Here is a 13,784-nt window from a genome sequence, read left to right on the forward strand (position 1 = left end):
GAGATACCCTCCCCTTTCGTATTCTCTCATTTAAAGAAGACAGTAACATATATTCCTTAAATTTTAAAGGATGGGCAATGGCCTTCTGTCTGTGCATTAGGTAGGGGCCAGCTTCGGAGCCGTCAGTTTGCATATACGAAAGGAAACACTCCCTGGCTAACATAGAAACTGAAATAAAGTGGTAGTTACAGCAATTTCATTCTGTAAGTATTCTTGGACATGGAATATAATGAAGAAAGATGATCTGACTGAAAACACATTCAGGAGTAGTATATAAACAAGAAAAACTCTAATGTAAAACTATGAGAACCCCAGTGTCCTGAAGCATCGGAGATGGAAATCTCATTGTATTTAGATTAAAGCTAATGTGGCTAACAGCCCAGGCTTTGTGTTACCTACCTCTATAGTTACTTCTTTCAGGCACTCGATTTAATCAGACGTGTACAGAGCACATCTGTTGTGTGGTGTGGCCTGCAGGCTGTGCCCTGAGTCCTCAACTTTGCAGGCTTGACATATCTTTAACTCCTTGAGTTATTGAGGTCAACCTCAGGATCATAAATCAAGAAATTCCATGAAAATAAAAATTCTTGTTCCCATTTTGCAATTAAAAAAAGTTAAAAGGAAGGGATTCCTAATACAGGGTAACTGCTTTTTGAAGAGTCAAGTGGCTCTGCTGTATGTTTTCAATTTCAAACCATCATCTTGATATGTTTAGGGGCTTAATTTATGGAACAATCAAGCAATCTTTATATTTAACATTAAATGCCTGAATATTATAAATCACCTTAGATGAACATTTATGGGAGAGTTTCAGTACAACTTCTGAACAACTTGTCACTTTTACTGTGTAACAATGATTTGTAAAAAAACGATATGCTAAGTAATCCCAGAGTATAATTTAGGGACACAAAAACAACTGTCAGGAAACAGCCAGAGACTACATTTAATGAAATCTTTACAGACTGAAGTAATAAGTATTAAATTAATCAACACAGCTTAATTGAAGCTCTATTTGCAACATTTTTTATTAGACTTGTTATTAATGAACCTTTAAATGCTACCACTAACTTGAGTTCTATGTTAAATTTAAATAATGAACCATTGTTCACACACACAAAAGAACAAACACTGCTTTAATAGCCCTTTGTCTCCATGGGGCTTTTACTCTTCTGCATAGCTAAAATGAAGACTTGTCCTTTCTTCCTTTCAACAGTTATTTACATGGTTGGCAAGATCTCATCTTTAAGGCTGCTAAAACGGTCTGAAATAACTAAAGCAAAATTCTGTACAAATTACAAGTATAATAGCGAAGACTGAAAATGAGAAAAGATTTGTGGTGGACCTCAGAGATAATGTTTGCAAGTCTGTGCTTCTCAAATTTAGTATTAACCTCACACTCACGTATGTTTAGCGACCATCTGTTTTGGGTTGTTGAAGACTTACCTGAACATGTCTCCCAAGCCCTTCAGCATGCCCTTCTTGGCTTTCATTTTGTCTTTATCCTTGTCTCTATCTTTCTTCTTCTCTTTTCCAGCTTTATCTTTTCTCCTATCCATCTTATCGCCTTTCTCTTGGTTTCCATTCATATGTCTCTCCAAAGAATGCGAAGGCTGATCACTGGCAGTGGATACGGACTCTCTCCCTGATCTTGAACTTTCTTCTGTGTCTTCTTCCACTTGGAAGAGAAACAAACAAACACACAAACAAGGATAAGGAATACAGTGAACCAAAAGAACAAAAAGAAGGAAGCTAAAATACATGGGAAGATATTGCTTTCCCACATTTTCTACTGCTGTACAGCCTGCTATCAACCTGGACTGCAATGCTATTTACTTTTTTTTTTTTCACTTTTTATTTATTGAAATAATCTCTACACCCAACTCACAGGCTCGAACTCACTACCCCCAAGATCAAGTGTCACATGCTCTTCCAGCTGAGCCAGCCAGGCGCCCTTATGCTATTGGCTTGTGAGGAGAATGAGAACAGAACATGTGATGTGGATGATTACCATGCACAGGGTATTCCTATGTGAAGATCATGTGCCAACAGAAAGAGAGAAGCCGCTTCTGGCCAGATGCTGATTCACTTGGGGTAACCTCCTCCTTGATATGCAGCATGCAAGCTGGAGGGATTAGTAGGCCCTTGTCACACAGCATAGACCCCTCTGGGTCCTGTGGGCTGGATTTGCAAAATGCAAAGAAAACAAGCAGTTCCTCAAGTGCTTCCTTTCCTCATGGGGACAGATAAGGTAGATCTAATCTGGCCCCTCATTAATTTGTGAAACTGTGCCATTCACTAGTAAGCACACCAATTTCAGCACAAAGACTTCTTTCTTCAGGCTCCCAAATATGTCCGTTTGTGATTTCTGAACAGAGAAGACTGATCTTTACAGTTTCTGGAGCTTCTCCTTATATTGTCATCAAATAAGGTCAACATCATAAGCAAATGCAATTATATCTTCTAATCCTAAATAACTCTTCATGTCCATCTACAAAGGTGGGTAAAGTCAGGAAAATGTGTAAATCAATAACCTCACACTCCCCTGAAGTTTGCAGATACAAAATTTACTTAGTGATAATAATATTCCACTCTTTGAACCAGCACTTAATAAGCGTATGGTCCAAGGGAACTTCAATACCCCAAACTTTTTTTTTTTAATTTATTTTAAGAAGGCTCCATGCCCAACATGGGGCTTGAACTCATGACCCTGATATTGAGAGTCACATCCTGTACTGACTGAGCCAGCCAGGCATCCTGCTACCCTAAACCTTTTAATTTGAAAGAATGACAAGAAAACAAGAGTAGGTTTCCACCTAGCAAAAGAATTTTGAGAATTTCTCTATTAAAAAACAATAAATGTATATACTAACAGCCACTATCATAAATCTTTTCTGAGATTGGTTGCCTAAGATTTTCTTCCAAATATCATAACAATGATTGGGGATTCAGATTGCCCCTTGACTTCTGAGGTCATTTTATTCTCATACATCAACAAATAAAACGTGAATCAACGTTTTTGAGCTTCTTCTAACACAGAAACAAATAGAACAGTTAAGCCTCTTCTCAATATTTCACAAAGAACTGACCTCTAAGACAAGTAAATGTATCTTCAAGTGAAATTCACGAAGTCTAGCTTCTCCACCACAAAGGGACAATTCAGTTAGTAATAGACAATATGAAAGTATAATAAGACCAGTTAAAACAAACTCAGTATTCTATTAAACCATCACAAATCTGAGAAGTGACTATCAATAATGGCATGACCACTGCAAAGTAATAAAGTTGTTTTTTTTTTTTTAAATGCCAGAGCTACTTAGGATAATACCAAAAAAAAAAAAAAAAGTGTCCAATTCCTTTTGTTAACACATTTAGTTAGCCATGAGCCAACAGGGGCACATGGGTGGTGCAGTGGGTGAAACGCTGATTTTGGCTCAGGTCATATCTCGTAGTTGGTGAGTTCAAGCTCTGTGTCAGGCTCTGTGCTGACAGCTCAGAACCTGGAGCCTGCTTCAGATTCTGTGTCTCCTCTCTCTCCCTGCCCCTCGCCTGCTCGTGTTCTGTCTCTCTCTCAAAAATAAATATAAACATAAAAAATTAAAAAAAAAACAAACAAAAAAACATGAGCCAACATATTTCTCATCCCAGCAGGTCATGCCTTAGTACAGCTAAAGAATAAAAGCATCACCATGTCTAAATCCGGAAGGTACTTTGGAGGTCATTTAGACCAACATCTTCCATTTCTTGCTGAGGAAACAGAAAGGTTTGGGACCAGCACAGTCCCACTCTGGGGCTCTTCCTAGTCTCATGTCCCATACAGTTGTACTTCAGCAAGACTTTCATGCATTTCTTTCATCAGCTCTGTTTGTGATTGCTCAATTCCATGCTTCATACAACACATGTCGAGGTCATCTATCACCCACTCACTACACAGTCTGTCCAGAAGATAATTCCAGCAGTCAGCATTGTATTTCAGAAACCTATTGTCAATCCTGTGTATTCATTTAATGCTGTGACTTGCGGCTCATGTTGATGAAATCAATCAAGAACCTAGATCAAACGTACACAAACTCTAGGACTGATTAGCAACCATGAAACTGATTTTAGAAAGGTCTGCCTCCTTCTGCACTGGGTTATCTGAATTGTGAACCATTCTCCTGCTCCAAAGGACATTGGTAATTTTTTTTTTATTTGCTTTTCTTCCTGTTGGTTAATTAATATATAAATGGGAATGGTACAGATTTGATAAAGGATGCCAATTACAACTTTCAGATGGGCATTGCTAGTTAATACTTTACAGTATTTCAGTATGCTCTATTTACAGTATGCTTTCAGTAGCCTTACAAATAAATGCTGAGTTAAGGCTGTAATTGTTTTGGTCTACACAGAGCAGGGGAAGAATATCCTGGTCAATTAGCCCAATGACTTGCTGATTATATGCAGCCTTTCCAAATGTGACTCTCCCAAGAGAATATAAATATAACTTTAGCAGGCTTAAAGCATCTTGTCACACACCCTTACACTTGGCTCTGTTGTACCTGATTGCCAACTGCTGTTTCAACCCTTTGGGAAACAGGTGTGGCCTTAACTTTGAGATAATCGTCCAAACCATTATAAAACAATTCTCAGAAGTTCTCAGGAACTATAAAACCCAAGTTTATTGGTATACTCAACAAAGATAAATGGGTGCTAGTGAATTTTCTAAAATTCCTAACATCCAAAACTCCTTTTATGAATACTTGCATAACTCTTTGTACAAACTTTTATAATTGTACTTCCCATCTGACATGATTACAAGTCTGCCTCTCATTCTCTAACTTCTTCTAAAATGAGGACTGCCTGGCAGAGAGCAGCTACTCATAAGAGGTGGTTCAGATGAAAGACTACCAGTAAACCTGACTCATGACTTTATCCCAACTGAAGTTTTCTCCAGTCTCTGGGTATCACTGTTCTTCGAGTTGCAGAACAATACCTATTTTCCTCCGATCAAGCCTGACAAAACTAGCCACACCCCAACTACGGCAATGTCGGGAAGGCCCACTAGACTTGGTTTTGCTCTAATCAGTTTGTACTATTTTTCATGTGATTACTGTTAGTGCTATACGGATTGTCTAATGGATTTTATAACCCTCTACAATATCTGAAACTATAAACAAAAAATGAGCTCAATAAATGTAAATGACTTAGTCTTCCACAGCAACCATTATCATAAATCATGAATGGAAGTATCAGTAGTGGTTCTGCTAGTTTTCTGCCTAATAGTTTTGGCAGAAGTACAAGGGCATATGTCGGCTCTTGGCTCGGTAATAGAATAAAGGCAGTGCCTTCACAACTGACTATATGCTGAAGTCATATTGGTTGCCAATTCTTTTCATAGGCACAATAATTTTCTGGTATATGCAATACCACTTATTTTCTAAATTGGGTGAAACAGAGAAAATTAGTATTAAATTATTTATTAACTTCGGGTTTTGTAACCTCATTTTATAAAATCAAAAATCCTAATTCAGTTTCCTGCCCCAAGCAAGTGGACTGTTTTAAAATGATACTTGCACATTTGAGAATTCTTTATGCTTATTCTGAACATTCTAATTTAGATAATACATTATCACAGAAACTCTTCTGGGGGTGTACTGATTTAACTAATCCCTTTGAATGCCAACTAATTAAAAATATTTAGCAATATGTGGCTTCATATGTACAAACATAAGATGTTCTTTTAGAGTATCGTAGTATATATGCTTCGAACTCTAAAATTATTTGGTAGAAAAAAATAAGTATCTCTCACTTTGCCCTATACCTATGCAGAATTATGGTGATTATCCAAAGCTTAAATAAATTGGTTAGGCATCTTTAATTTTTTAAACTATGTATATTCAAGGTCACAGATACACTGATCGGGTTATTTTTAAAATTTTTGCAGCCAATGTTTGTACATTTAGTAATATTACCTTTATAATAAAGTACATAAAATATTTTTATTCCCTTAAACTTAAAGGAAACCACAAAAAAATTCATATAAATATTTTTTTAAGTAAGAAAAGTACTGATAATATATTAGGAGTAAGTGGCTTGATCTATTGTGTTCCTACACTAAATTACAATGCAAGAACTAATTATAAACTTATATTTAGATAATCTATTTTAAATGCTGTGTTTTGCATTTTTTTCTCTTGAATTGTGCTCATCTTTAAAGATTATTTGATTTCATTTTGCAGATAGCCTACACAAGGGAAGATGATTATCTTCTTCCAAACAAATAGAAATTTCTATTTTTGCCTAACATTTCTGTCTATTTTATCCTGCTCCATACACTGAAGTGTGCCACGTGATTATTTATAAAGGCAGATACTGTTAGGTTTTTCCTTTAAGAAGGTATAATGTGAAGATGCTTATGTCTCTTTAATGCAGCATAGTCATTCTGCAATTAAAACACACCTAATTACCATGTTTTCAACAGATGCAAATGCAGCTCAATTAAAATTCTAGTCCATGTTACAAATTAAGCTACTTAATTCTGCAAGGTATCATGTTAGGACTGGGTCACCAAGAAGTTTGGAAAAGATTGGGCACTTATATGTTAATGATTATGGAGAAAATGACTTTAGGTTTCAATTGAAACTCAAAGTTCTGCAGCTCATGCCATAAATAAACACTTCTATCTAGTTATCACAAACATTTTACTGTCAAAAATTGACTCTAAATTACATGGTCATGAGAGTCTTTTCTCCCCCATTGAGAAGCAATGCTACTGTTGATACTGTAATGATCTCTGTGGGTTGCTTATCCACAATACATTCCCCCTTTCTCTTTCCTAATAGAACTCTGATCATGTTCAGGAATGCAATCTAGCTCCAAGGGGTTAACTCAGTAATATACCAACCTATGGGTGCCTGCTGCTTGATTTAATGGACCAGTGTTACTAGTCCAAGAATGGCCCCATCAGCCATGTTTGGGGAGATGGCTCACTCCCCTCTGTTGGATATGGACAGGAAAGTAAAAGGTCTCTGGGCCTTGCAATTACCCTCTGGATAAGCTGAGTTGTGGATATTGCAGCCAAAAGGGCAGGAAGATGTTGGATCTTTGCTAATACCACTGGGCTATGAAATCAGTAGTCTCCAAAGCTGCCCAACTCCAGAGCTCAGCAATGAAGACAGTGCATTTCCTCATGGTTAGAGCTGGTCTGCGTTGGATTTTCTACTAAACGCAGCTGAAAGCATCCTAATAGGTACATTGTGTAAATCAAACTTTAGAGCAGCTGTGGAGTATCTACAGTCTATCACAAGTGTAAGACTTAGCAGTTAATGTAGAGCTGGGTAGCTGTGACAACTTTGCTAGAATTAAATGATTTGTTCAGACTTCCTACTAGAGACAAATAAATTGTTCAACAGATAGAAACAGAGAAATACAAAATGAAAATGATAATATTACTTCTTAATCATCAGTAAATAAGTTCTTTCCTCTGAGGGCACAGCTCAAAGAAGCATCATTAAGTATTTGTTGAGTGAATGACAGAATGATTGAATAAACAGCCAATCACATGAAAAACTATCCTTTACTGCTCTCCATTTAAGAAGGACTACTGTAGGTATTAGAAATACCTAATGATAGGATCACATACTCTTAATTTAAAATTTATTTTAGAAGACAAAAAATTAAATGGAATTATTGCACACAGTATGACTAAGTCTTCAGAATCTATCTTCTTAAAACTTAAAATGAGTAAGTTACAATAAGACATTAGTAATTGGAAAATTTCACTGGACTTAGCAAATCCACTGACCCCTACCAACTTCTATGGATTAATCTTAGGTAACAAAACAAAAGCAAATATAATAAAAATAAATTGAGGACTGTCAGACTCCTAGGCACTGCAAAGTCCTACACAGGATTCAAGAACTTTGGGGATATAAATATTATTTCTGTTTCTTATTTAAGTTGAATATTTTGACTTTGGAAAGGAAGAAAGATGTGGAAAATGAACAGCTAGTGATACAGATGGTGTCGAATAACAGGATCTGTTTTTCTGGACTCTGACTTTTAACATTAGAATGATGAGCTCTTGGCAATGGAAAAACTTAGCTTTTTCAGAATGTTTAAAAAAAAAGCTGGCATGAAGAATGAAACATGAAGAATTAAGAAGCTTTCATACTCAAAAGTGGGGTGGGAATAATAACTGACATGATGAAGAACCAAGAATATGACCATGAAGACAGATGAAGGAATCATGTGACATTCAAAAGTGGTATCAGAGAAGTGCTTTCAGCAACTGGGGGACAATTCAAATAGTAAATAGATGATTCCAAAAGTGCTCTATTCTATATATATATTCATTTCATTAAACAAACAAACAAACAAAAACAGCTCTGTTTATGTTGGAGTGAGGAGTGGGTAGAAGGGTAAAAACCATTAAGATCGCTCTTCCAAAGAATTTAAGATTTATACTAAAAACCATTCTTTGCTTCTACTTTATATTCTAAACTTCTCTTTAATCATCCCTCCAAATGAAACAGGTAAAATGCTCCTGAAGATACTGGTAGAATGTCACCTCCATTATCCTTCTCTTCCCGAGAGAATGCTACAGAATAAGTACAATGAGGGTCGTACCCTCAATTTTCTGAACCCTTGCACATTTCCTTTTGGCATCTAATTGATTTTTACATTCAAATGATGGTCCACAGTGGATATTGCTTCCTCTCCATGGGGACAATGTACAGTGAAGCTCCAGGCTTTCCTTTCAACAGACTGAATGGATTAGCTACACAACCAAAATGGCAGCACTCACAATTCTGTTGGAACTTCCACTAAAAATTTTACTTTTAATCAAGGAGTGAGCTTTGTGTCAACTGTATATTTTAACAATACATAGAAAATTATTTACAGTGTCAAAGAAAGAGATTCCAGGTCACTGCTCTGACTCTTAAGTGTGTGTGTGTGTGTGTGTGTGTGTGTGTGACAAAATACAAAATAAATAACACAACAATGTACAAATGTGATAAAGTAGTAAATGGCTAACAATGCTCTATTTTGCTATTTATTGAGAAATCAAAATGACTGTCCCTCAAAAGCCAGTGTTCTTTTTTTTTTTTTTAAATATTTTTTTTTCAACGTTTATTTTATTTTTTGGGGGACAGAGAGAGACAGAGCATGAACGGGGGAGCAGCAGAGAGAGAGGGAGACACAGAATCGGAAACAGGCTCCAGGCTCCGAGCCATCAGCCCAGAGCCTGATGCGGGGCTCGAACTCCCGGACCGCGAGATCGTGACCTAAAAGCCAGTGTTCTTAACTACCAACCAATCCATATTGGGGAATCCACAAAAATTTCTTGATGCTAAAAAAATGCTTTACAGTAAAAAGTCTCAGAGACATTCTGTAAAATCAGGGCTTTAGAAAGTCAAAGGAAGACTAGATTGCTTGGGAAACAGTTTCCTGAAGAAGTAAGATAGTCTAATGTACACATTTGAAGGCAGGGGCAAAGTCAAGGATAGTAAGAAGATACACTTCGTGGAGAGTGCATGGTCTGGACAAGAATGAGCATGGAAGCTTGAAGTACTCGGAGAATAAGAATGTGATTACAGAGTTTACTCAGCAAATCTAGAGACAGCATGACCAATTAGAAGATCCTAACAATAATTTCAGATATTAAATAATGAGGATTTCAGTTAGATTGAACAGACGGAGTGAAATTAGTAGATTTCATGGGGAAAAATTAAGAAAGCTTGGTAATGGAGTGATTACACAGTATGATGATGATTCTAAGTTTCAGAGCCTGGAAGTGCTAATGAGAAAAAAATCACATCATCACCATCCATCTTTCTGTGTGAAATGCTAAGCGTGTAAACGCATTTTCTTACTTTTCTCTGGCATTGCCAAGCATCATTACTCACCTGGATTATTTCATTACTGACATATAACTGATTTTCTTGCCACTGACACTGCTACTTACCATCCCATCCCTGATAACCATCCTCTATCCTACAACCCCAGCACTCCTACTCTTAGTTGAAATTCTTCAAATGTTCTTTAAGGTCCTTAGTATAAAATGCAAATAATTTAAACAAGGTTGTGATCTGTTTTCCATTTTCATCCTAAATCTCATTCCTCATTATGCTGCCACCTGCACTATATACATCAACCTTAATCCAACTAGGGCAATCCAGGAAAGGTCACTGCTCATGATGTTTCATATACTCCTTATGCATTGCAGGTGTAGACCACTCAAGCAATGGCAGTTATCTCTACCAATACCTTGTCTGGGAAGCCGTCTCCCCCCTACCTACCTATCTGCTCTAATGCCACGTAGGCTAAGTGGGGAGCCCAACTTTTGGTGCCATGGTAACCTGTGCGTTACAATGACCCTTAACCACATTACTTCTTAAGTATTGGTTTATCCACTGGGTTGGACTACCCTGTGCCCTGCAGGACCTTATAGCCTAAAAATCAGATTTTAGGTGCCACAACTCATTAACACACACTTAAATACTTTAAAGTAGTTTCAGTGTGAGGGGCTTTCCCATTTGGAAGTTTAACCTTCTAAAAAATCACAGGACTATGAATCAGGAAGTATGTACTCTATGATTCAGTTTCCCAAGTATGCTCTTGGTCAACTATTTAAATACTTTTTCCTTATCAAAAAGTGTTTGAAATGAGGATTCTATAATTCAAACACTTCCTATGTGACTTTTCATTGTACTTTTAGCTTAAGTTAATTTTCCCCTATGGAAAGAAATGTGAGGAATAGCTTTGGCTACTTCACATGCTTACAGCCATACTGCATTGAGAAACTTCCTAAAATTAATAAAAGCTCCTTCTCTTCAACTGCAGGTGATATTTAAGTATACAAATTGGCTTAAAGGCTGGGACAGGCTATTCCTGTTCCTAGCATTTCAGAACAAAAATTTTTAGAGATCAGCATCCAATTGTATATATTAATCAAATAGGAAATCTTTTACAAAGTACTCTTTGAAACCCCTATCCTGAATTTTGTCACAGATTTTCTATTTTCTAATGGGTTTTGCTTAAGATAAAATTAGGCCTAGTTTGCATATTTTGCTCAAATAACTAGTGATGAAAGTGGCTAGCCGTGTGTGGAATGCTGATGGTAGAAAATTGAAGATATCAAATGCAACATACTGTTTTATAACTAATAAGCAAAAAAAAATTACCCTAGAATCTCTCATCTTAGCTGATTTACTACCATAAATTTACCTTCTTCAAATCTCCTATGGCTAACCTAAGTTATGTATATTTTAGAGCAATGTCCTTTTTTATCTCCTGAGAAGAGTGCTATAAGAAAAGTGGGCGAGCTACTCAAAAGCAATTTGTCTACCATGGCTTGTCTGTTCCAAGGCATGTAGTTTTCACGTTTAAAATTACAAACTGCATCTATCTTAAAATCAATAGGTACAATTAATAAGACAGTATTTGATTTCATTGTGTTTCACTTCCTGACCCCAACAAAAAGCTGTTACTGTACTGATAGGAAGACTTACAATTTGGCAACTTTTAACAGGAAAAAAAAAGGGGGGGCCATATATTTTTCAAAAAGAAAAAAAAGCAATGTTATCGCATGTATTTTCTTGGTAGCAACAGAAACTGATTTATTATGGGGGATGCAGAAGCCACTTGCTGAGATCCAGGCTGGGCATGTAATTTGCATAGAAAAGGGAGCAGATTGTAGATGCCCTGACCTGTCAAGCACAGGTAGGGCCTCGGAGATAATGGGTCCCAGAATACAAAGCTCCATCTCGATCCAGACAGACACACACAACATGGTAAGGCCAGATGGATTAAATGAGAGACAAAAACGCTGGCTTCTGCCATCTCCACAGGAAGAACGTAAGTGTTACAGAAGATGACAGATACCAGATACCACATGGAGGCCGCCCCAGTCTCTTGGCCCCCATTGTTGTGCCCATGCCATGATTTCGACACTGCTGAGAAGAGGCAAGCCTGTTCTGAGCCATAAAATATATTCACCAGGGGGATGCTCAACCCAACTGACAAGAGCAACCAACCATGCCTATGCCTAAGCATCTTACTTGTGAAGAAGAAAAGGGATAACTTGGGGTAGATAATAGGAGACTGGGGCAGTGCTTTAATCCAACTATGGCAACCCAGGAGCCGTCTGTCCTGACCACGGGCCTTGGCCCACAGCCTTCCAACAGCAGCCCACCCTCCATCTCCACACATCTCAGGCACACCAATAGAGTAACAAAGGGACTGTCTGTCAGGTCAGTGGTCCTCTTTTCAGAGCAATGTTCCATAGTGAAAGGGCATGTTCATCTCCCCCGGTGGCTGTGATGGAGTCATACCACAGCACAAGAAAGCACCCTCTGCTAGAATCCCACGGAGCACAGACAATGGCGGGATACTAGACTCCCTGGCAATGAGGGACAGCGCGCTCAACAGCAAGGATGTGGAGGACAACCAGAAACAAGAAGGTGGATCCTGGGAAGCCATAAGGACAGGAAGTATGCAGACCAGGCCTTGAGAATCCAGAAGCCAGACTCTGAAAAGGACGGTGTTTAGGGAAACAAAGGAAGAGCTAACTGAGCTGGTCTTTCTCACAACTGGAGCCATAGAACACCTTTTCATATCCAGTCATATGTAAAGGTGCCTAATGATCACCAGCAGTAACACCAGACCTGAGGGACTATTTTTTAGACTTTGCTTAGGCATCAAAGGTCTAGTACATGCAGGCTCAGTGTGGAAAACAAACAGGAATGATGAAATGACACCACCATCCATCTTACTGCATACTGAAAGTCTCTCCCCCCTTCTCTCCACATGCACACAATGGTGCTAGCTAAGCAGGAGCTCACTTATTGATGTCACGAATATTCAGAGTCCTGTGATTTGCCAGACCCTGTGCTTAGTTACACAGGAATAAAACAGTCAAGGTGATGTCGTCTTTTGTGGACCCTATAGAAGGTGAGAGAGCCTAGCAGGCAGGAGTTAGATAGGTAAATGAACAGGTACACAAAATCATGGAATGTTACAACTAGAAAGGACCTCAGAAACCATCTAAATCATCTGAACCAGAGATTTTCAAGGCTTTTCTAAAAACATTGCAAACTACCCTTTTCTAATATTAACATTTACAGAGAACCACAATGTAATAAAAGTGACTTTAAAAACCCACAAGAGTTGAGGCAACAGAGTGGGGACAGCAGGGTAAAGGGTAAAGCCGGTGGCTCTGCAGAGTCCCTGCTACTCAGCCTCCCCCTGACTTCTGGACCCCTCCAAAACCACAGAGCCTCCCCTCCCTGACCAGGCGTCACAATGCACAGTTTGAAAAATCCATGACCCCATTGTCCAAATCTTCAGTTTTACAACGAGGAACTTAATGCTCAAGCCTTTTGGGTAGTTTGACCAGAATCCCAAATTCATCAGAAAAACGTGGACAAGGACTCAAGTGGCCTGAATTCCAGTTCAGTGCCTGCTGTAACTCACTGGCAGGGTCTCAACAGCTCACATTGCAAAAGTTTGAAATGTACAACAGCTGCCTTTTTTTTCTTTTCTGTGGTTTTTTTTTTTTTTTTTTTTTTTTTTTTTTTTTTTTTTGGTATCCAGATTTCAACAGACCGGTCTGGGGGAAAAATTCTAAATCAGGACTTTTGGAAAACACAGCACTCTGGTTGTAGGTACACACATTCACAAGACTCTTTCTCTTGTCCAGAACTTCAGCTTTGGTTTATAAAACATAATTTGTCTATTTGCTGAATGAAAAGTTGTAACATAATGTAGTTAAATCAGTTATTTCAAATTAGAAAAGGAAACTAAAT

General features: G+C 37.9%; 1 protein-coding gene across 14 annotated transcripts in view; it reads right to left on the reverse strand.

Moving 5' to 3' along the window:
* The window catches only part of PARD3 (par-3 family cell polarity regulator), a 670,780-nt gene that overhangs the window by 197,517 nt on the left and 459,479 nt on the right, over positions 1-13,784 (reverse strand). For all 14 annotated transcript variants that reach the window (XM_030321422.1, XM_030321420.1, XM_030321421.1 and 11 more), the window contains one exon: positions 1,444-1,675. In XM_030321422.1, coding sequence (XP_030177282.1) covers positions 1,444-1,675 — 232 coding nt within the window. The remainder of the gene's footprint in view (positions 1-1,443; positions 1,676-13,784) is intronic.

This window comes from Lynx canadensis, chromosome B4 (assembly GCF_007474595.2).
Source record: "Lynx canadensis isolate LIC74 chromosome B4, mLynCan4.pri.v2, whole genome shotgun sequence".
Classification (NCBI taxonomy): Eukaryota; Metazoa; Chordata; class Mammalia; order Carnivora; family Felidae; genus Lynx; species Lynx canadensis.